Source organism: Acomys russatus, chromosome 13 (assembly GCF_903995435.1).
Source record: "Acomys russatus chromosome 13, mAcoRus1.1, whole genome shotgun sequence".
Lineage (NCBI taxonomy): Eukaryota > Metazoa > Chordata > Mammalia > Rodentia > Muridae > Acomys > Acomys russatus.
The window spans coordinates 14,061,709-14,086,146 of record NC_067149.1 but is presented as its reverse complement, the minus strand read 5'-3'; the positions used below and the strand labels follow the sequence as shown (position 1 = coordinate 14,086,146).

General features: G+C 50.9%; 1 protein-coding gene across 3 annotated transcripts in view; it reads left to right on the top strand.

Annotated features, from left to right (window-relative positions):
* The window catches only part of Sfxn5 (sideroflexin 5), a 118,570-nt gene that overhangs the window by 79,307 nt on the left and 14,825 nt on the right, over positions 1 to 24,438 (top strand). For 2 of the 3 annotated variants that reach the window (XM_051154826.1, XM_051154825.1), the window contains 3 exons: positions 15,524 to 15,639; positions 17,693 to 17,778; positions 23,948 to 24,065. In XM_051154826.1, coding sequence (XP_051010783.1) covers positions 15,524 to 15,639; positions 17,693 to 17,778; positions 23,948 to 24,065 — 320 coding nt within the window. The remainder of the gene's footprint in view (positions 1 to 15,523; positions 15,640 to 17,692; positions 17,779 to 23,947; positions 24,066 to 24,438) is intronic. The other variant, XM_051154827.1, reaches the window with a different exon arrangement.

The following is a 24,438-nucleotide window of genomic DNA, read 5'->3' as shown; positions in this document are numbered from 1 at the left end:
ACAGTATAGTCCATCGTGGCGAGATGTCATGATGGCAGAAGGCCATCTGAGTCACTTTGTAAAGCAGTGAGCAAGCAGAGGGAGGTGAGCTCGCTTTCCCCTTTCTCTTTCCAGCCCTTGGAATAGTGCTGCCCGCACTCTGGGTGAGCCTTCCCACCTCACTTAACTCACTGCAGAAACTCCGTCATAGACAGCTCGGTCTCCTACAGGCTTCCAGATCCTGTCAACCGGGAATCAATGTGAACTGTCCCAGCCCTCCATAGGATAATAATCTTCAAGGGACCAGAAAGTCCATCTCGGCTAGGACATCTTCTGGGGTCCTTCCTAGGGGGTCCCTACCGTAAATTGTCCAAAGTGTTTCACTGCAATTAAAAAAAAAAAAAATCTCAGTGATCCCCAGGGAGCTGTCGCTCAGGACTTCTAGAAAGTCTTGGGAAGGAGGTCTCCCTGTTTCTTCATACCCAGTGAGCCTTCGAGCTGCCCCTTGGTTCCCTTTCTATGCCCCAGGGCACGGGTCTCCATGATGTTGACTCCCACTTTGCCCCGCAGCTGACCAGTGCTGCCTAAGCCTCAGGCCCCCAGACAAAACATAGCTCCTCATTATTCGTCGCCTGTGAGCCAGAAGGCAGTGGAGTGTACCCGTGGCAGCTGTGTCCTGGGCCCTGTGACAGGTGTCCCCCTGGAGGCTAGGCATGAGGCACCCGTAGAAGAACCTGCATGGCCCTGTCCTGTGCTTGCTTCTGAACCCACTGCAGCCACTTTACCTCTTGCTGAGCTTCAGGCACATGGCTGTGCTGGCCCAGATGTCCTGCTCCTTCCCACGCCTCAGCCCTACACCTGGCTGCCAAGTACTTTGTATAAACCCTGTGTCTGTCCAGCACAGGTGTTTACGTTCAAGTTTGCTTCTCTCATTAGACTGTGTGGATGTCCCTGGATCTTAGGGTTACCATTCCTCAGGCCTCTCAGCCCAGCACTATGTATTAATTATTTTCTCATTCCTGGGACCAAAATACCTGCCAAAAGGAAATTTAGGAAAGGGTTGTTTGTTGGTTAGTTGGTTTTGTTGTTGTTGCTTTTTGTTTTGTTTTGTTTCAAGGCAGGATTTCTCTGTGTAGCCCTGGCTGTCCTGGAAATTTCTTTGTAGACCAGGCTGGCCTCAAACTCACAGAGATCCATCCGCTTGCCTTTGCCTCCTGAGGGCTGGGATTACAGGTGTGCGCCACCATGCCCAGCTGAGAAAGGGTTGATTTTGGCTTACTTTGTAAGAAGGAATACACCTTGGTGGTAAAGTCATAGCCACAAGAGCTGAGGATGGCTGGTGACATTGAGCCTACAGCCAGGAGCCTTTCTGGAAACACCCTCATAGACCCATCCAGAAGTGTGTTTCCATGGTGATTCTAAATCCGGGCAGGTTTGACAGTGAAGATTAGTCTCATTGGGTTTGTTAATGCTCAAACAAGTGCTTTAGCCCAGGAGGTTCAGGTTCACTGACTCGGGGTGGAGCTCCAGCCTGGTGATGTTGGTCAGTAGGCCCCAGGTAGATAATTAGTAAGCCACCTCCACAGGCTTATCCCAGGCATGCCCTTAAGTCTTTCTGGTCCACAGGCTTTCAGATGGGACCCTTGGATCATTGTGTTAGCTCCCACAGGGACTATACCAACCTCCAATGCCTCACGAGCCCTAAGTACAGGTCAGCCCTACACCTGACTCCCACTATCCCGACCAGAGGTGGCAAGAACCAAAGGTGGTGGCACATTCTTATAGTCCCATCATGGGGAGGGGAAGGATTAGAGTTTTTAAGATTATCCTTGGCTCCATAGTGAGGAGTTCCAAGTCATCTTGGGTGACAGGAAATGCTGTACCCAAAAACCAAAGCTCAGCAGTTAAAAGTGTAGAGGATCCCGGTTCGGTTCCCAGAACCCACCTTCGGCGGCCATCTATCACTCCAGCCTCAGGAGGGGTCTGACACCTCTGGCCCCTGCAGGAACCCACATTCGTGTGTGTACAACCTGCACAGAGACATACGTGCACCCTGGCATTATGGAATATTAACTTGGAGACAAGCATTGGTCAGATGCTCAAAATGGCACAAGAACAAATGTGCGGCGACATTTCACGGAGGCTGGGGCTGGGGCTGGGGCTCGGTGCCCCTCTAGCAGGCCTAGGATCTGCTCACAGTACCACAGGGGCGCGTGTGTAGCCAATGAGGCATAGCCTTCCAACGATCTTCCTGTGCCTCCTAGATCTTAAGAATTTAACCTGAGCCCATGTTTTACGAAGTGTGTGTTGCATTTGAGAAAGATCATTCACTGGCTACTCACGAGAAGACCACGTGGCTGAGTGACAGGGATTCTGAGCACCCGCAGAAGGACCACTGGTCACAGCTTCCTGAAAGGATGAACAAGGACTCAGGATTGAGGCTGCCTCAGAGCGGGCATGGACTCCCAGCATGCCTCAGGTTTCCAGGGGACTTGGGCAGTGGGTCCAGATGGAAGGACGTCTCCAGTAGTGTGGCCCTGAGCTCAGTATATAGTCTTGATCTCTTGAGTTAATTTATTGACTGCCTTGGGCAGAGGAAGCCTGCGGCTCACACTCAAGGGACAGGATCGACAGTGTAGAAGGGCTGTGAGTTCATGGGGCGGGGCATAAGATCTGAAGAGGTCTGTAGGGGGTTGATGTTAAGCATACTGTTAAAAATTGGAGAAGAGGGACTGGGGTGGTGGGGACTAGGCGTGATGGTGTATGGCTTTAATCCCAGCACTCGGGAGGCAGAGGCAGGCAGATAGATCCCTGTGAGTTCGAGGCCAGCCTGGTCTACAAAGCAAGTCTAGGACAGCCAAGGCTACACAGAGAAACCCTGTCTTGAAAAGCAAAAAACAAAACCAAACAAACAGTTGGAGAAGAGGCTGGGCATGGTGGCACACTTCTTTAATCTTAACACTTGGCAGGCCGAGGCAGGTAAAATTTCCGTGAGTGGTCTACATAGTGAGTACCAGGACAACCAGAGCTACATGGTGAGACCTTGCCTCAAAATAAATAAATTAAAAATTGGAGTGGCTGGGAAGATGATTCAGTGTGTAAAGTGTTTACCTTGCAAGCACAAGGACCTGAAAGTCAGTCCCCAACCTTTGTAAAAGCTCTAGGCACGGCAGCGTGTGCCTGTAATCCCAGTACTGTGAAGGCGGAGACAGGAGGCTGGCCAGGCAGCCTACGCTAACTGGTAAATTCCAGGACAGTGAGAGTTCTTGTCTCAAAGCCGGTGGATGGAATTTCTGAGGATGACACCTGAGGTTGTCCTATGGCCTACACACACACACACACACGCACATACGCACACCTATACGTACATGAACACACTGTAGTTACACAAATGTGTAACTTGGGATGAGTGACTGGAGGTAGAGGGGTCACATGGGCTCCACTCAGAACAAGTCCATCATGTGGTGTGTGGCTCACGCTGCTTTCCGCTGTGTCACGGAGATAGAACACCCAGAATGAAAGAGCTGGGAGTCCAGGGTAGCTCAGATACACAGTAGTCCTCCAACAAAGCAATGAGCTGGGTGACCCCTGAGTTCTAGGAATGTGTCGTTAGCAGCCTGACCCAGAAAGCACCAAGGGTTGTTCACATGTGACCAAGTCCCCACTTTCTGGGCCGCTTGCCTAGGTCCTGGCATCCTGTAGGTAGGGGTTCAGTAAATATTGCCGAACAAATACTGTACTAACTCAAGAGGTTTGACCATTGCTAAAATCCAGAAGGCAGAGAAGGTGTTAGGCTCGGGGAGAAGGGCAGTGAAGGCAGGAGAGGTCGGGGGCAACCACAGGGCAGGGAGAAGGCACCTTGGAACCTTGGCTATGAGCGTAGGGCTTGGGCCTCGTCTCATTGCCTGTGGAGCCAGTGCAGTCTCCAGTTTGAGAACTGCTGGGCTAAGCAAACTTTTGGAAGGAGTGTTGGTGCCCCCCTTCTGCCCCATTTCAGAAGAGGGCTGTCTCAGCAGGAGTCTTTTTTATTTTACTTATTTATTTATTTATTTGGTTTTTCGAGACACGGTTTCTCTGTGTAGCCTTGACTGTCCTAGGCTCACTTTGTAGACCAGGCTGGCCTCAAACTCACAGCGATCCGCCTGCCTCTGCCTCCCGAGTGCTGGGATTAAAGGTGTGCACCACCTTACGCCTGGCTTTTTCAGCAGGACTCTTGTGTTACTGTGTGTGTACACATGTGCTACACATAGGTGACACTGTTGATGTCATTCCTCAGGCTCTCTCTCCCTTCCTCTCTCTGTATCATCTCTCCCTGGCCTGGGACTCGCTAGGCTTGCTGTCCTGCCAGCTCCAGGCAGGCTCTTGTCTCCACCTCTCTGGCACTAGGATTGCAAGTGCACGTGCCTTCGCCCAGCTTTTTTCCTGAGCGCTAGGAATCGAGGTTAGGGCCTTGTGAGAGAGAGAGAGAGATTCCACACTTCAGAGTTAGCCATACCTTGAATGTACAGACTGATTTTTTTTTTTTTTTTCCAGTTTAGAAATTTCCAGCCCTGAGTTGGTGGCACTTCAGCATGGGCTGTGAGACTCTCCCCTGATTCTCAAGCTATTTAGAAGAAAATCTGGGCCATTTAGAGGTGCCTCTCAGATGCAGTATTGGGACATGCTGTGAAATTAAGCAAATATTAAGGTCAGTGTGGCTGTTGGGTGAGCATGGCTCCCCTAAAGACAGAGGGGCTGTGTTCTGAGATTGAGCAAGTGAGTTTGTCAGCATGGTCATGCGCATATGTGTGCAGGGCCCCTTCGGCTTGGACTGAGAACCTGGCTGTGATAGTTGCCTCTGAGGAGAGGAGGAGGCTAAGGGCCAGGGGTGAAAGGAGACTCCTGTTTGTGCAGTTTGAACTATTCACCATGCTGTGGTGGTTGGTTTGGTTGTCAACCTAAACAGGAAGTAGAATCACTGGGCACGCCTGGGAGGGACTATGCAGATTAAGTTAATTGAGGTGGGAAAAAGCCACCACCTCAGTATGGGGAGTACAGTGCCACAGGCTGGATACAAATGAGAAAGGGAGTAGAGTACCCAGCATTCATTGCTCTTTGTCTTCTGGCTGTGGATGCAAAGTGACCTCTTGCTCCTGCCACCATGCTGTAACCGCCAGGATGGACTGTATCCCTTGGAACTGTGAGACAAAATTAACCCTTAAGTTGTTTTGTGTGGGACCTTCTGTCACAGCAAGACAAGCAACTAATAGATGTGACATAGGCCCTGCCCGTGGGCCGCGACACCCGTGAAGTGATGGTGGAGGGACAAGGGCAGGGAGCAAGTTAGCCTGACCCTCCTTGAAAGAGAGGAAGTAGAGTCCCGGAGGGCTTTGGCCAAGTCTGCCTGGGGCTGAAAATGGTTGCTGCGTTCTGATGCTGCCACAGCACTTGGTTTGCTTATATGAAAAAAGACTTTTTTCCCCCCTGATAATATATAATTGATGCACAAAGTAAATCCTATATCCTTTCAAAGCCAAGTAAACAAGTTTACAAATCAAAGTAGGTATGGGAATCTCTGCTTATATCCCCAGGAACGGGAAGGTGGAGGCAGGAGAATCAGAGGTTGACAGGCATGCTTGGCTACAAAACAAGCTAGCTTGGGCCACACAAGACTCTGTCTCAAAGCAAAACAGACAGTAGCAGAAGTGTATGACTCCCTGCTTATTTATTGCATACATTTAAATGTAATCAAGTACAATGGGACCAAATAAACACACTACCTCACAATAGATTTGTGTGTGTGTGTGTGTGAGCCTGTGGCTCACAGCCCATGCTGGCATTGAACTCACTGTTAAATTGAGAAGGATCTAGAGCTTTCTAAAACTTTTGACTTCTAAGACATGGACCACTACACCTGGGAATTTTTGGAACTCTTTCCATGAAAGTCATAAAATCCTAACTTGCCCCTTTTCAATAGGATCTAGCCACAATGAGTCTTTCCTTGACAACTTTTGTTTTTCAATTTTGAAATACAGTAGCCGGACATCCTAGCTCACACCTACAATCATAGCTTGAGAGGGCAAACCTAAGGCCAGCCTGGGCTACAGTACAAGTCTAGGACATTCTGGGCTATATAGCAAGATCCTGTCTCAAAAAAAAAAAAAAAAAAGCACATGGATTAATAATAAGTTGTGAAATATTTCCAATGCAAAGAAAATTAATCGAGGTGACCGAAGAGGTCAGCTACACTAGTGTCCTAATTGATGGTGATCTTTCCAAAGAAGCTGCTGGCCTACCATCAGTGGACCCTATTCCTTCAGATTTCTAGATCCCAAGATAGGCATGTGCTCCAGAAATGATCACTTGTACTGTTTATGAATTGTGCACGTTCTTCAGGGAGTACCAGGGAGCCTTCTAACCCTGCCTCCTCAGAACATGTGGCCTTTTTAAATTTTAATTTAATTTAATTATTTATTATTTTTTGTGGCCTTTTTTTTTTTTTTTTTAAATAAAAAAAACATGGGTTCTGGGCATTAAATTCAGATCCACATGCTTATGAGGCACTTTACTGACTGAACCATCTCCAGTCCTGTTTGTGCATTTAAATTTTTTCTGTGTGAGCTCCCCCCCCCCCCCCCCCCCCGTATGCTTGTATCAGTGGCTTCTCTATTGCAGTGATAAAATACCACAACCAAGACGATTTATAAAAGAAGTGTTGAGTGGTCTGTGATGACATGACAGCCAGGGCAGCAGGAGCGGCTGAGAACTGAGGCAGAGGGAACAAACTGGAAATGGCAGTGTCTTTTTAAAATGTCTTTTTTTTTTTTTTTTTTTTTTAAGACCTCAAAGCCCCACCTTTGTGACACACCTCCTCTAACAAGACCTCACCTCCTAATCCTTCCCAGACAGATGCGCTAACTAGGAAGGGGACAAATGTTTTCAAACATGAACCTATAAGGGGCATTTTCATTCAAATCACCACAATGTTTGTCTTGTTTTCTCCCCCCCCCCCATGTGTGTGTGTGTGTGTGTGTGTAGCTGTGCTGTGCAGTCATGCTCAGAGATTAACAGACAACTTTAAGGAATCAATTCTTTCCTTGTACTGTGTGGGTCCCAGGGACTGAACTCAGGTGGTCAGGTTTGTTAATGAGTGCCTTTACCCACTGAGCCATCTCACCCGCCCTTGCTTGTCTTTTGGAAGCTTGTTTTTCACTACGGTTTTCAGAGTTTTCCGTTTTAATACACACACATCCATTTCAGCTGCTGTCTGGGTCTATGGTTGGCTGTCCACGGCTGATTATTTGGGACTGTTCACACGTCCATGTGCTTAGAAACGGACTTTTTCTGGACCGGGCTTTGCAAACCTTCAGCTGTACCGTGTCTGCCCAGGGAGGTTGAAAACAGGCAGATCTGGGCCCTACCTCGGTCTGCATCTCAACAGCATGTCTGTGCTGAGAATCCAGGAGCTGCAGCTAGAAATGGAACGACGGTGCTGGAGCGGGCGGGCGTTTCTGGCTTTGTAAGATCTTGCCAAACAGAACACAGTGTTTCAGATCCACAAGGTCTGAATTTCTGTCCCCTAGTGTCCTGTTTCCTCTTGAATATCTCTCAGCATTCAGCATCTTTTAAATATGTGTCTATCTGATATAGTTTCTTCTCATGTGCACATATTCACGCGTACTTTGATTGTGTAAGAGTTACTTTTCATTTTTAGTTGTGTGTGTGTGTGTGTGTGTGTGTGTGTGTGTGTGTGTGTGTTTACATGGGCGCAGGTGCCTGCAGAGGCCAGAAGTGGGTGTTGAAACTCCACTAGAGTTTCAGGCAGTTGTGAGGTGTCTGACATAGATGCTGGGAGCCAAATTTGGGTCCTCTGCAAGAGCAACAAGGACTCTTAACCTTTGAGCCATTCCCCCAGCCCACCATTTGTTTTTTGGTGTTTTTTTTTTTTTTTTTGTGGGGGTGGGGGGGGGGTGGGGGTGGGGAGTGTGTGTAGGGGGGTGGGGAGATGTTAAACTGTGTGGCCCAGCCTGGGCTTGTGCTGATCTTCCTGCCACTGTCTCCTGAGCTGAGATTACATTCTCATTGCCCAGCTACTGGTCCTCATTCTCATTGGCTTATTTTTTTCCTTTCAATTTTTAGTGTAGTTGAAAATTTTCTTAACTTCATTAGGCAGTTGGGTCCTCTGATAGAAGAAATGGAGTGATTTGAATTTCATATACAAAAGTAAATTCCATAGCAGGTTAAAGACCTAAATGTGAAAAGTAAACATTTTATTTTATTTTTTAAAGAAAATATAGATGTGCAACGGTAGAGTTTCTTAATGACACAGAAAGTACTGGGAGGGGGGATTGCTTATGTGAGGACACATTAAACTGTGTGGCAGACGATACCATCCACAGAGTGGGAGGACCAGGCCACAGTCCAGCAACAGCCATTTGCACACCGTTTGACCAATGAGGATTAGTTTCCAAAATATAAAGAGCTCTTGCAAATTGATTTTTTTCTTAGATTCAGAAGTCTGTCTTTGACTATTCATAAGACTGAGTTCGTGTTTATCAGGTTTTTTTATATTTCATTTCATAAAACTCTTAGTCTTACATTTTTCCTATGATTTTGGCCACTGGATCTCTCTCTCTCTCTCTCTCTCTCTCTCTCTCTCTCTCTCTCTCTCTCTCTCTCTCTCTCTCTCTCTCTCTCTCTGTCTCTCTCTGTGTGTCTGTGTGTGTGTGTGTACATGTGCATGTGGAGGCCAGAGGCCAACCCAAGTATCCTTCTTTGGGCCCGATCCACCTTTTTTTTAAAAAATAATTATCTGTGTGTGTGTGTGTGTGTGTGTTGCACGCCCGCGCATGTGTATTGGTTTGAATGAGAACAGCTTGCTTGGCCCCTAATTGATGAACTGTTTGGAAGGATTAGGAGGTATGGCCTTGTTAGAGGAGGTGTTACTGGGAGTGGGCTTTGAGGTTTCAAAAGTCTAAGCCAGGCCCAGTCTCCTTCTTCCCTTCCCCCTCCCCTTCCCTCTCCCCCTCCTTCTCCCTCTCCCCTTACACCCTCTCTGCCTGTGGATCAGGATATAAAGCTCTCAACTCCTGCTCCAGCTCCTGTGTGTATGCAGCTCACCATGATGGTCATGGGCTCTGAAGCTGTAGGCAAGCTCCCAGGCAAATGCTTTCATTTAGAAGAGTTGCCTCGGTCATGGTGTCCCGTCACAGCTATAGAACTGTGACTACGACAGTGTGTGCATGTACACACACACACTTGGACACTGCACATGAGTGCAGCATTGGCTGAGGGGTGGGAGTTGGACCTACTGGAGTTGGAGTTACAAGTAATTGTAAGCTAACCAAATGTGGGTGCTGGGAATTGAACTCTGGTCCTCTCCGGGAGCTGTAAGTGCTTTTAACTACAGAGCCAACTCTCTATCACCCTTCTTTTTTTCCCCTTTTGAGAGAGAGTATCTAACTGGCCTGAGAAAAAAGGTGGCCAGTGCCCAAAGAAGGCTACTTGAGGTTGCCCTCTGCCTCCACATGCACTGAGTAGGCTCCCTGGCCTACTGCATGGTAAGCCCCAGGACTCCCTGTTTCTGTTTCCTCGGCACCAAGCTCACAAGGTCACAGCACCTAAACTCAGTTTTTACATGAGTTCTGGGCTGGATCTCAGGTCCTACGTGACAAGCATTTGGTCAACTGAGTACATCCCCAGCTCCTTTTATTAATACATTTAAAACCTCTTTATTCTGCATGGATGTTTGGGGCTGAAATCAACAAGGTGGCCTAAGTAATACAAGAACTTCCTGCTTTACAGCGCATGGGTTTCAGATGAGACTCCTTAGCCCTGCTGCCCTTCTGCTTCACATCTGCCCGCTGCCCTGTGAGCGGTTTCAGACTAGACCTCCCATCATCAGCGTGGCAGCAGGAGCTCCAGCCATCACACCCCAACCCTCTGTGCCCAGAGAGCAAAAAGCTCTGACTCTCGTCTGCTCCCCTTAGTTGGGAGGAGACCTTTCACAGTATCCCCAAAACAGTCCTTACTAGCAGGGGTCTAAGTCACATGCCTCTTTCTAATCACCTGCAAGGGAAGTCTTCTGGGTTAGTTTTTTGGGGTGAAATAGCTGCTATTTGGTCACCTTCATCCTCCGTAGTTTCATATAAGCAGATTTTTGTTTATCATATTTAATCAGTCTATGTCCCCAGCTTCTCACTCATAATATAGAATAAAATTAGATCTTAACTTCCACTTTTTTTTTTTTCTGTTTTTCTTTGTGAGACTGGGTTTCACTATGTAGCCCTGGTAGGCCAGGCTGTCCTCAAGCTCACAGAGATCCCCCTGCCTCTGCTTCTGCCTCACAAGCGCTGGGATTAAAAGCATGCACTACTACACCTGGAGACTTCTATATTTCTAAGATGGCTTTTTTTTTTTTAGGTAAATAAAACATAACTGCACTCCCATTGTAAAATTTACATAATATAGAAACATTTAGTGTAGAAAACAGAAGTCTCTCAAAGCAGGCCCTGAGTCTCATTGCATTCTTTCCTCAAGCGGCAGCTCTAGGAGACAGGTGTCGCACACCCAAACATTACCTGTGCGTTTACGCACACGCGCACTTGGCTCTCCCCATGACAGCGCTCGACACAGTCACCTGTCTGCTCTCAGTAGCTTTCCTCATATTGTGGTTGGTTCTGGAGAGAGTCCAGCGTGAGTTCCCTAATGGTGGACATTTAGCTTGTTTCTAATTATTTGCTCCTACAAACGGCACTATAATTAACATCCTTGTAAATGTCTCTTTGTGCATATGGGCAAGCATTTCTTTAGGGTAGCTATCTATGGTTTGGCAATTTCTACTGCCTTTAATTGCATTGCCTGGTATCTGGCAGACAATCTTCTGCATGTACAATAACTTTTTTTCGTGTCCGTGCACCATTATAGTGTAAGTTTTAAAAAAGATGTTTCAGGCAACAATTAGGAATCTAAGTCTGAGCTCAAGTTCTGTGTGGATTGCTGTGGTCGGCTGAGGTGACAACTGAATGAAGCCATCCCCCTGCCCGTGGTTAAAGCCACACGGCTCCTGTCAGTTATGTTGGGTCCTCCTGCACCCTGACAGCCATTATGATTATGTGTGTGTGTGTGTGTGTGCACGTGTGCACACGCTTGCTCATGTGCATGCATGTGTGCGTGCATGCGGGTTGCACAGGCCTGTGCCCACGGCTCGAGGACAACTTGTAGGAGTTGGTTTTCTCCTTCTACCACACAGACCCCAGGGACTGAACTCAGGTTGGCAGCCTCGGTGGTGAGTGCCTTTACCCACCGAGCCATCTCACGGGCCCATGCCTTGTGTTTTGAATGGGGGCATCTCACTGACACCTAGTGTTCACCTATGAGGTTAGTGAGACTGGCCAGCAAGCCTAGGCATCCTCCTGTTCCCACCTCCTCAGCTCTGGGATCTCAGGCTTTGTACCTGGGTCCTGGGGCTCGAACTCAGGTCCTTGTGCAGACACACTGCCAAGTGCACCGTCACCCCAGCCCCACACATCATAACTGTTAGGATATTAGGATGTGGAAAAAATACAGCTCGGAGTTGAGGAGTATGGGATTTTATTTCCCCTAGTCAGTGGCCTATGGCTCTTCATGAGTGTGTCTGAACAGGCCGCCTCCTGTGTGGGCTGAGGCACCTGCCTTCCCTGCAGCCAGTTTCTGACACAGGTGTGTGCTGCGTCATCGGCTCTTCACTGTCTGCATGGATTTGCATGGCAGTGGGTCCATGCAAGAACATCTGTGGCAGTCAAGAGCGGGGAGGGGGGGTTGCCATCACCACCCCCTATTTCATTATGTCTCCCGGTATTGCTGCTCGAATGTCAGTCATGCCTGAGTCTTGAATGGTGTCGATCTGAGTTGAAAACGTGCCAGTTTTTGTAACATTATCGCTAATAGACTGCTTAATTAACCTGCTGATATTGTCGATGATAGATCTGTTGGTATGTCAAAAGGGAGACCCATGCATATATTCTCCCTCCCTCCCTCCTCCCTCCCTCCCTCCTTCCCTCTCCTCCCTCCCTCCCTCACACCCTCCCTCACTCACTCCTTCCCTCTCCTCCCTCCCTCCCTCGCTCCCTCCCTCCCTCCTTCCCTTTCCTCCCTCCCTCCCTCCCTCCCTCACTTACTCCTTCCCTCTCCTCCCTCCCTCCCTCCCTCACTCACTCACTTCTTCCCTCTCCTCCCTCCCTCCCTCTCTCCCTCCCTCCCTCTCTCCCCCCTCCTTCTCTCCCTCCCTCCCTCTCTCCCTTCTTCCCTCTCTCCTTCTTCCCTCCCTCCCTCCCTCCCCTCCCTTCTCTCTGTCTATCTTTCTGGAATGGAATAGGAGAGATCTGGGAAGGTCTTGGGAATGGCAGAGTCAAACAGTCCAGATGAGGTGGTCAGAGTGCAGTGGGCGTATGTCCTCCTTGCTTGTCACCCTGAATAATTACTACCGGGCTGCTGTAGGGTCACCAGAATAGATTGTAAGGCACGTGTGCTGTCTGCACAGCCAGTCGCCTCAGAGAATGCTGTCCCTAGTAGGGACAGGTGGTGGCTTTTACTTTGACATTGGGGATCTCTTTTTTTCCATCCTGACATCTTAAATGACAGGACCACTGTTTCCCAGTGGCATCCAAGAGAGACTTGCTAAGAGAACAGAGGAAGCTGGGCCTCACTTTCTTTTGTGACTTTTTTTTTTTTTTTTTTTTGCGGCAGGGGGTGGGGTGGGGTAGGGGATGGCGGAGCATTGAAACAGGGCCCAGGCTGGCTTGGAACTCAATTGGTAGCCAAGGATGACCTTGAACTTGCAATCCTATTGCCTCTGCGTCCCTCTGGAGTATAAGAATCTCAGGTACACATCACCATTCCTGGTGGTCCTTTTTTTTTTTTTTTTTCTGGTCTTACGTGGGTTCTGTGTTTGAACTAAAGTTAGTCGCTGTCCTGCTGTTGTCCTTACACCCACATTTGAAAACTGTGGAAAGTGAATTACCACCCTGCTCCTGGGGGCTGGGACACCACCATTTTCAAGGCCTGCTCCCCTCTCTCCTCAGCGCCCCTACCATGTATAAACACACGTAGTGGGGGCTATAGTCCTTTGAGCTTCCTCCTGCCTCCCTGACCTGGTGGGTTCAGAGGCTGGCGTTCAGTGTGAGTAGCCTGTGCCCTAAGAGCGCCTGGAGACCCTAGGTGCAGTACTGAGAATGACCAGCAGGGGGGACAGCGCCCACTGTCTCCTCCTTGAGGACCACAGTCTTACAACCCTAAGAGGAACAATGGTGCTGGAAATGGTGGAAAGCATTCTTGAGGATGAGAGTCCACCCTCTCAGACAGAAAACCCCACTCTCTCACCCAGTGATGTTCCCATATCTTTTGAGAACTGAGAGCCTGGGAGCCCAAGGACCAACAGGGTATCCCTGCAGAGTATCCCTGTGGCCACTAGAGGGCAGGTCACTAACGGAGGCCGGGACCTGCTTCCTAAGGCCACTCTAAGAGGCCAATTTGGGTCATGGGCATTCTGGGTCTATCAGAAGCTCAGGCGCCTTTGAGATGGAGCAGGGAGACAGAGCCAGGAAGGAATCCCAAGACCAGATGCCCCCCCCCCCCCCCGAACTCAGGCACTTTGCCCCATCTCCCATGGCCTTCCTCTGCTTTTGGATGTGGTTAAGGTAAGGGTTTCTCAGAGATTTTGGAGCTGCACTCTGGAGGCTGAGGCAGGAGAATTGCCAGTTTGAGAATGGCTTGGGCTACACAGCCGCAGGGGGCATAGGGGACGCCCCCCCCCCCCGCCATCTCAAAACAAACCAGGGTGTGAGTTTCTCGGCAGGGCACTTTTGACACGTGGGGCCAGGTAATTCCTTGTTGTAGAAGTGCCCTGTGGATTATAGAGTCATTCCACAGAAGCTGTGTGTCGAAGCATCAACTGTCTCCACCAGCCATGTGCCAGTAACACCCCCACCCAAACCCGAGCCACGATAATAATAAAAGCCTCCCCACATTGCCCCTGGTTGAAAGCTACTGATTAGAGAGGTAGACATGTATGTTGTGGGGACAGGAGCCGTGAGGCTTGAGTCCTTGTCACAGAAGGTCTGCTATGGCGTCTTGTGGAAACAAGGAGCCGCTCAAAGATGGCATATGCGCTCCAAATACATTTCAGAGCTTGTTTGCTCCCCGCTTTCCCTTTCCAAAGGCTGCAGTGCCTCCTGGTCTTCGCCTCGGCTTATTCCACCTCCCTGCTTTATTGCAATAGGAGAGTGAGGCACAGAGGCACCGGCACACACCCTCCCCCCATCCCACACCAGCCCTCACCTGCAGAACCCTGTCCCCCAGCTGTGAGCACCCCACACTGCTGGGCTCCCCCAGACATTGGCTCAGGTCCCAGGAGCATCTGTGAGCTCCCTCCCACTCCACTTGCCCACTGAGCCCCATCACCCTCCAGCTCCCCAAACCCGGGTGCTCCCCCCCCCCCACTGGAGAGGGGGAAGCAGCAGGTGTTGATGCTAATCAACGTTCACAGCCCAGAACTGCAGTCGCTCCCAGGCTCACACACTCCCCAAAATTAAACACTCATTATACAAAATTAATTGACATTAATTAGCAAAAATTAAAACTTTAAACACAGCAAGGCGCTTTGGGGGGAGGAGTGCAGCAGGCAGGCTCTGCATTTGTCACCCCCCCATTTCCCACCACCCACCTACCACCCCCAAGTCTCCCCGTTTTCATCATGAAGCAGGCTGGAGGACTTCAGGCCAGATCTATATCAGTACACCACTATGGGCCTGGCCTGTGAGTCCCTGTTAAGGGGAATGGAGCAACTGTACCAAGCCACCTTAATCTAGGGCTTAGCTAAGCATCCAGGAACCTTCAGTCAACCACAGGTCCCCAAGAGACAAGGGAGAGGTGTGGCCAAGTGGAGCAACCCAACCACCTGAAGATCTCTGCTTGCTCGGTCCCCCAGCCCCACCCACCCCCATCTCTGGGTACCTGGAGTTCATGCACCACAACCTTTCCACTCTGTTTCCCTTTGCTGTGTGACTTCAGTTAAGTCACCCTTGCTCTCTGGAGCTTGTGTTCTGTTCCTGTGATGAGGAGGTGGTGCTGAGCACCGAGGTTGGCTCTGTCACCTGCTGCTGTGGATGGAAGTCTCTTGGTTTGTTTGTTCAAGTGAGACACGCTGGCGGGACAGGATATGGGGAGTGGCATTTAAAAGCAAATTATGGCCCAAAGGGACTGAGTTGCTGGGGGTGGAACATCAGTCCCTAGGGGGCTACGTCTCTGGGCCAGAGAGCTCTCTGAAGTTCACATCTGCTTCCTCTGCCTGGGGACCCGCCCCTGAAGAGAGGTGAGCAGCGCCCTCTGTAGGTGGCAGCGCCCATAGCCTTCACCATATTTCCACCTGTTATTTTAGTCCACACTTCTCTGGTCTCCAAGGGTCTTGGCATCTTTTACCAGGCTGAAAGCGCAATGGAGGACACCTCTATTACTCTTTCACAGAACTCTTGGGGGGTGGGGAGCCATCCATGCCTCTCTACCCCTCTCTGTATGCCTCTTTCTCCAGCCAGTGCCAATATCTGCAATGTGGTCCTGATGCGGTATGGGGAACTAGAGGAAGGGATCGATGTCCTGGATGCTGATGGCAACCTCGTGGGCTCCTCAAAGATCGCAGCCAGACATGTGAGTTTCCCAGGGGCTAAGCCCTATCAGGAATGGATTGGTGTCCTCATACATTGCCTGTGCAGTCCTTGAGGTCTTCTGGCCACAGACCCTTGGCATTTTTCTCTGGATGTCTTCTCCTCCTCCTCACTCCAGTTCCTGTCTCCCATCTGTGTGAGCCCTGGGCCTCAAAATCTGTTCCCTGGAAGGCTTGTTCTCCTGGACAGTCTCTCGCTGCTCTCCAGCTTCCCCCTTCTTGTCTCCACTGTGAAATGTCCCCATTTTAAAAAAAAAAAAAAAATCCCGGCCACTCAGGACCCAGCTCCTCCTCCAAGGTGTTAATTGGAGAGGGCAGAGGAGCCTCCCCTGGGCTTTTTCTCCATGCCCTAGGCCTTCTCAACCCTGTGGGTCATGAATGGAAAGCTGCAGGGAGTGGTAAGTGGGCTGCTGCTGGGAGGAGCAAGGCTGTGAGGGCTGGGGCTTCAGGCTGGGGCTCCTGAAAATGGTTTCTTACAAGGTCCTCTTCACTAGCCCTGGCCAGTGTAGCTCTTGTGTTTTACACACACACACACACACACACACACACACACACACACACACACACACCAGTACGCATGGGCCTGTGCTTTCTCAGCCTTCCTGTTGATGGTGGTTGGTGGCTTGTTCTACTGTTCTGGGCACGCTAGCCTGTGAGTGATGGGAATAAAACAAGGTCAGGCACTCGGGGTTAGAGCGTCACGCACATGCCCAGCCTCTGAGCAGTTCCCACATGGGGACCAATTGACCCCTGTGCGTGAGACCTTGCTGATAAGCCTCCGATCTCGTCTTCCTTCTTCCTTCATCTCAGGAGAAGCCAGGGCCCATTATATCCTGTAAGGGGCCAGGGCTGGATGCCATGCCAGCAGTACTCTTGTTCTTCCTTGCCCTGGCTCTAGGCTGTTCAGGGGAGTGGAAAGACCCTCCCCTGGTCCTTCCTGGGGGTCACTATAGAAGGCTCAAGTGTCTGGGGGGAAACTTCCAGCCACATCCATCATTAGGGGGAATCTGCCCTCTTCTATCCCAACCCCACCCTTCCGTGGTGCCCTGTGAGAGAGCAGAGGTGACAACCCTCCCTACAGGCCATCCAGGTAGGTCACCCAGATCCTCTGCAGCCCCAGGCTTCTTTCTTGGGGATCCGAGAGTTGGGAGCCATTCCTGGTCACTCCTCTAAGGGACTTTGTGCAGTGGCTGTCCAAACACAAATTGCCACTTAGCTGGGCCTCAGGCTATGCTTCCCAGGATGCTCTGTCGCCCCAAGCAAACTCCAGGGCAGATCCCCATTGGCTCCAGAACATGCTCGACCAAAGCCTGTGCCCCTTACAAAGCTGACCATCAGGCCTGGGGAGTGCAGCTCAGCCTGTAGAGTACTGGCACACACAAAGCCCTGGGTTTGGTCCCCAATACCACATAAATCCTGGGGTGATAGCTCAAGCCTGTAATCTCACCACTCAGGAGGTGAAGGCAAGAGAATCTGAGGTCAAGGCCATCTTCAGCTACATAGTTCAAGGCGTGTCTGGGGATATAGAAAGAAAAAATAATAAAATAAAATAAAAATGACTTAGAGCCAGGAGACAAAAGATCTTACAGATCTTTGACTTTAAGGGGTGTAGTTTTTAAAAAGTAGCCAATGGCTTTATTCAGCCTCGGAGCTCTCCTGGTGCTGCAGGCCCCATCAGTTTGTTCTGACTTCAGCATCTTAGGTTCTCTGTGTGTCCCATCTACCTCCGCCCCCCACCCCCCCACCCCCCCCCACCAACCCATGGTCCTTGCACACCCCAGGTTGAGGAGGCTCCCTCTGCTACTGTCTACAGAGAATCTGCTCTTCTCAAACACTTGTGGGTGGGGATGGGGCAGTGTGGTGTCTGGAATCCAGCTCTGGGTGCATTGCTGTGAACAAGGCCGAGCTGCCAGATGTGCTGAACAGCAGTGCACACACCTCAGACTCTGGGTGGGATTTGCTTCCCTAGTGGCTGTTCCCCAGCCGTGAGCCCCCCCCCCCCCGCCCCTCTCACCGCAGCCCTGTTCCCATCCTCAGGCCCTGCTGGAGACAGCGCTGACACGCGTGGTTCTGCCCATGCCCATCCTGGTGCTTCCCCCGATCGTCATGTCTGTGCTGGAGAAGTAAGTCAGGCTGTGGGGACAGGGGACGCCGGGGAGTGGGGACCCGAGCCAGAGGGTAAGGGAGCAGTGGCAGCCTACCTGGTGTGTTTCTGCTGCACTGGGCAGTGGTGTTGACACTTATGACTTCTCCTATTGCAAACTAGGCTGGTGCTCAACGCTACCAGGTCACTTCTGGATAAACATGGTTCTTCCCTGGCAGTGGGGGGCAGGGTAGCTGGCTGTTTGAGTGGGAATCCGTGTGACCCTATGAATGTGAGTGTGTGTGCAGGTAGGACTCTGTTAGTGAGCAGTCCTATGCTTTTGTGAAGACAGTCTGAGATAGGACACCTGGATTTGTCAACCTCACCGAGCCTCTACTTATAGAACTAGGACAATATTGTCTGACCCTGGATCACTCTTGCCTTCTGGATGCAGAAGATGAGGCAGGATTGCCGTGAGTTTGAGATTACATGGGGTACACAGTGAATTCTGGACAGTTTGGGCTACATAGTCAAGATCTCGTCTCAACAAAACAAAACACAACCAAAAAGTAGACTGGAAGTGGTGCTATATGCCTTTAGTCCAAGCACTTAGGAGGCAGAGGCATATAGATCTCTGTGAGTTCAAGGCCAGCCTGATCTACATAATGAATACCAGGCCTCCTCCTGTCTTTTAAAAAAAATTATAATAAAGCAAAACAGGAATAATAATAATACTCTCCTTGGGTCCCCCAGAAGATGATCAAAGGACAACTATTTGTCATATCACTGTCTGTGTAATATAGGGGCACCTTAATACTTACGATAGAGAGCTTCTGTTTATTGTTAGTGTGTAATAGGATGGTGAGGCCTGGGGTATAGCTGGGAAATGGCTGAACAGACAAGGATGGAAGAGCCAGGGTCCACCTGCCTATGGAGGCCTGGTAGGCCTGGTGAGGGGCAGGGGAGGGCCCTGGGCGGATGCCAGAGGCAAAGAACACGGCTGCCTGCCGCATGTTTGGGTACTTGCTTTGTGGGCACCCCCGAGGATCCAGTATGCTTGAAGGAAATCATGCCCACTGGGGCAAACAGACTAGGGTCCTATGTGCCCATAGGAGAGACCATTTAATCCCAGAGATGGGCAGAGCCTTTGTGTCTAAGCATTGAGATTAAAAACTGTTCATCTGGAACTGAGACAGTGGCCCAGAACTCAGAAGGCTGAAGCAGGAGGATTGCCATGAGTTTGAAGGTAGCCTAGGCTATACAGTTAGTTCTAGCCTGGCCTAAAATGTAAGACCCTGTTTTAAAAACACATAAGAAAGGAGGGAAGGGAAGAGAAGCAAGTTATAAACTATAAAAAGAAAGTTAATTTAGCATGAAAACTTACAACAAATAAGCAACAACCACAAAATAGATTTGAGGAGGACCATTCTCCTGAGCTGAGGCTGTCCCCAACTACCAGTGACTGCAAGTTCAGACTATAGACCAGGGCCAGGTGAAGAGGGCACAGCCGTTTACAGTGCTGAGGCCTGGGGTGGGAAGGTATGCAGTGTGTTAAGACACCTGTCATTTGCCACTTAAGTCTGGGAGAACGGAGCCCTCACCTGGCCAATTAGACAGAGACATTTTCTTATGCACTCAGGCGTCAAAGGACGTCGAAGTCAACCAAGCCCAGGATTTGCTGTAAACTCGGCTCCTACAGCTCAGGAAAGCTTCTGAGGGAGAATGGAGTCTCATCTGCCCAGTCTGGTGTGACAGAAGTGCTGAGGGGTCCAGAGGGCCTTGCCTCTGGGTTTTATAGCCCCAGAGAATGGGCCTTGCTAGGCTAATCCATTGCAGACAGTAGGAGGTGAAGCTGCAGCCTTCCTCCCTCTCTGAATACCCAGCATCCCTAGCACAGTTTCCAGGTACCTGAGAGCTACAGGCAGGACAGGAAGGCTGCTTCAGCCAAGGCCCGCCAGAGGCCCAACCTTCTGCATGAAGCTGCTGGAGAGGAACAGGATCCGTGATGCCTTCACGGGAACTGAGTCTGTAGAAAGTTGAAGGAGGCTTGGCATGCCATTGCTTTGTCGGCTTAAAATTTGTTTTAGGAGCTATGGGAGATGGTCTGGAGATGATTTTGGCTCTGAACCCTCTCCGACCTAGTGTCTGGAGTGCTGGGTGGCCTGCCTGTCCCAGGCACCAAGTAAACTCCAGCCTACTTAATAGTTGATCCTTTCCTGGGGTTCCTGGGATGACTTTGAGGGAGAAGAGTCCAGTCCCTGCTCCCTCAGGAACATTAAGATGGATAAGAGCCAGTTTGCGCACTCAAAGACTTTATTCATCTCATGCCCACTATAAAACCACAGGACTGGATGACAGGAGAGGCAGGACACTGGAGCAGAGCCCGCTGAAACTTTTAGGAGGGAAGTATGCTTTTCCAGCCTCAGTTTCCCACATAGAAATTGAGGACACTGCCCTTTTGTCTTCTTGCTCTTCCAGGCTTGGCACTTGTCACCACTCTAACATCTGGTTTGCCTATGGGGCAGGCAGCTGTGCTGTCCAGAGTTCCTTGGTGCAAAATTTCAGGGCTAATGGGAGGGGGGCAGCCCTCACACCCTCCACAAGCAAGGCTAGGGAGGAAGTCTGGACAGCCAGGGAGAAAAGACAAAAGCACACGTACAAAGCAGCTGACTTGCAAATTAATGGAGCGCAAAGTAGGGCTGCGCTGCAAGTGCTGAAGGAATGCACAGCAATGGGGGGGTGGGGGGGGGACACCAGCTGTTGTGTGGCAGCCAGCCGGGTGGGGACCCGCCTTACTTGCCTCTGGCCTCAGTGTATCCTCTCTGGCAGGAGTGCTGAAGTCTGGAGCCTGGGCCTCCAACCCTGATCAGAGGCGCAAAGAAACCCATGGTCCTTGCCTCTGCCATCAAGAGAAGGGTGAAGTAAGGGGCCTCCACATATGTTGGAAGGACCCCCTAGCACATACCTCCTTCCCCCAAACCTCACACTCTGTACCTTCCCTGCAGCCCCTACCAGCCAGGAAGCTGGGTTCAGATCCAGCCACCCAGAGCAGAGAGGCCCACAGATTGAATCCATTAGTGCAGAGGCAGGTGTCCATATAGGAAGGGAAAGGCTATAGTTTGCTCCCCGAGCCCTGCAACTCTGCCTTGGGACACACTGGAAAAGTGACGGTGGGTGGGTGGAAGCTGGATGGAGGGCCAGGCCCCACTCATGGTAGATCCCCGAGTCCACTCCCTGCAGCTCCTTCACTGCCTGTGATCCGGGTCTTTCCTTTTTCCAGGCATTCGCACATCTCTCCATCTGCATATTTTAACTCCCCCAGCTGCCTTTCCAATCCCTGCCTGCCATTTCCCTCCTCCCCCCTCCCCCCCATCCTGCTGTGTTTCCTCTTGGGGGCTTGGGAGCAGACTCCCCAGGCTTGTCAAAGGTGGCAGCCCTGGGGCTCCCTGGACCCACCTGCCCACCAGGGCCTTCAGCCAGCCTCCTCTGAGAGGAGTCAAGGTCATAATCTCCATGGATGGAAGTTTGTCCAGGACTTCCAGGAAGTCCCAGAGGACCTGTCTCCTTTCCCTGCTCTGGGTGACCCTCAGGGCTGTGTCTCCAGGAACCCTACGCTCTAGGAGACCAAGAAGACAGCCCTGCGTCCCAGGTGTGAGAAGCTGATCAGAGAGCTGCAGGCTTCACGGGGCTGGCCTTGGCCCCATTCCAACCCCAGTGTGACTCCAGAGGAAGCCTAGAGCCCTTGGGCTAACATAGACTAGGGTGCCGATTGGATCCTCTGGGAGTTGACCTTGATTTCGGCACCTTTGGTTTGCTCGTCTTATTCCTTGGAAGACTTCCTACCCAAATCCCCCAGTAGCTCAACCTAGCCTTAATCCAGTGGGGTCTGGGCCAGCCAAGAAGGGCAAAGAACAATTCCCTAGGCAGGCTTGCACATCCTTAGCGGCAGGGAGGAGCGGTGGCGGTACCTGTGGCAGCAGCGATGTACACTTACCTGCTGCTGAGCTGGCTGACCTTTGGATTTGCTTAGAACTGATAAGCAGTTGGGTCTTGGTTAACACCTGAGTGAGAAACGTGGAAAGGCAGCCGCCTCTCAGAAGTGTGAGCTGTAGACTCATGAATGCCAGTTCCTGGGTCTAATGCCAGCTGAAGGAGGGTCCCGTGGAATCCAGAGCCCTTGGGAATTGACACTTTTAAACCAGACCATTGCAGTGTGCACTGTTAAGTCTGAGAACTGCTGCTCTCAACTGTGCTGCCTGCTGGGTGGGGGGGGGGGGGGCAGGTGTTCTTGAGTTTGCCCCAGAAGGTAAGGGCCATAGGGAGTTGGCCTGCACCGACACTGGGACCCTGACCCCAGAGGGACGGATTAATCATTTTTCCCTTATTCAAATAAATATCTGAGATAACATAGATAGCGTTTATTTTGTCTCGGTTTCAGACGACTCAGCTGTCATCCAGCCTTAACCTGGGGACAGCAGGGCGACATGGTGTGCATGGGTAGCAGAACAAAAGCTTCCTAGAGTAGAAAAAAGTGGGAGGAGAGGGATTGGGCTCCTGAAGGGAACCCCACCTCAATGAACTGAAGACCACCCACGGGCCCCTAGCTCTTAGTCCCTGCCACCTCTTAGCACGGTCAGGCTAGAGACTAAATTTGAAGACATGTAAGCTGAAGTCTGTGTATAGCAAGGGGCTCGCCTCTGTGACTGGGGCCCCCCCGGACTCGCCCCAGTGGGGGAGGGGCAAGAGTGCCTGTTGTCATCTATCACAGATCACACCTTGGCCTGCCACTGAGGTTGGGCTTAGTGCCCACCTAGCATCTCATCTCTAGCAGATGATCCAGGTGTTCATCCTGGTGGCATTGCCAGGTCCCCATGGGCAGAACGCCACAGACCCTGCCAAGTGGTGGTTTCTGCTAAGCATAGTGAATAGTCAGCCGGGCTGGCCCCCCAGGCTTCTCCTAGGAACACATTCAAACTCAGGAGGGGAGGGTTTTCACACCTCTCTCCTGCTCAGGGATCCTCCCCTCAAACCTGCCATAGGGAGTGGGTGACAACCGCATCATGGGGGTGGGGGGGCTTTTGGGGGTTGGGGGCGTGTACAGCAAGGAGGGCATAGCTCTTAAAGGGTCCTGAAGTCAGGACTAGGAACATCAGCTCAGAGTGAGAGCCACCACAGGGTAGCTGCCTGCCAAGTCACCCACGGCCATGCCTGCCCTCCTCATGCCTCCTGGATGTCAGTGGGATGGCTTCAGTTCCCGTGCAAAGAACAGGACTGTCCCTCCCTGGTCACATGCATGTGTTTGTATATGCACATGTGTGTACATCTGTGCCTCCTTCCTGGATGGCACATACTGGGGCTTTCCTGCTGTTGAGTACATCTAAAGGCCATCACACACACTTGTGTGTTTCTCCAGGAACCAGGGACGACAGTCATTTCTGTCCACCTCTGCCCATCACCATGTGCAGGGCTAGATACATTGTAGATGGGTGCTCCACTCTAACACATTGTAGATGGGTGCTCCACTCTAACACATTGTAGATGGGTAGGTGCTCCACTCTAACACATTGTAGATGGGTAGGTGCTCCACTCTAACACATTGTAGATGGGTGCTCCACTCTAACACATTGTAGATGGGTGCTCCACTCTAACACATTGTAGATGGGTAGGTGCTCCACTCTAACACATTGTAGATGGGTGCTCCACTCTAACACATTGTAGATGGGTGCTCCACTCTAACACATTGTAGATGGGTGCTCCACTCCAACACATTGTAGATGGGTGGGTGCTCCACTCTAACACATTGTAGATGGGTGCTCCACTCCAACACATTGTAGATGGGTAGGTGCTCCACTCTAACACATTGTAGATGGGTGCTCCACTCCAACACATTGTAGATGGGTAGGTGCTCCACTCTAACACATTGTAGATGGGTGCTCCACTCTAACACATTGTAGATGGGTGGGTGCTCCACTCTAAGGATTCACTTATGATTTGAGTAGCCGGCGGTTCCTTGCTGGGTCCACCAATGTCCTTCAAAGCCAGGTGTGGAGAAAGTAGCGGTGACTAACGAAAGGCCCCAAAGACTGCCCATTCATCTACTTACCTAGAGACATCCTGGGCTGCTGAGGCAGCATGGGGCCCAGCTTGGCAGCTCAAGGCCAGCCAGCCCAGGCTGTGCACCTCACTCGGCCCCCTCCTTCTCTCCACAGGACGGCTCTCCTGCAGGCACGCCCACGGCTGCTCCTACCTGTGCAGAGCCTCGTGTGCCTGGCAGCCTTCGGCCTGGCCCTGCCACTGGCCATCAGCCTTTTCCCGCAGATGTCAGAGGTCAGTGGGGGTCCAGGGCAGGGCAGGGAGGAGTCATAGCCCAGTATTGACTGCCAGCTCTGTGTTGGGAACCCTAAATGAAGCCAAATGTGATGGCTCCTATCTGTAATTCCAGCATTTTAGGCTGTGGCAGGGGTCGGGTGGAGGGAATGAGGCAGGAGGACTACTGTGAGTTTGAAGCCATCTTGAGTTACAAAGTCAGTTGGAAACTAGCCTGAGCTAAGAATAAGACTCTTTCTTTAAATAATGATGATGATAATAATAATAATAAGTAAAGAAAAGAAAAACAATGAATGAGACCGGCCTAGGCTTAGACCTCTCAGACAGCTGTCAAGCAGCAACCCAAGGATGCTATGTAATAGTTAGTGAGGTT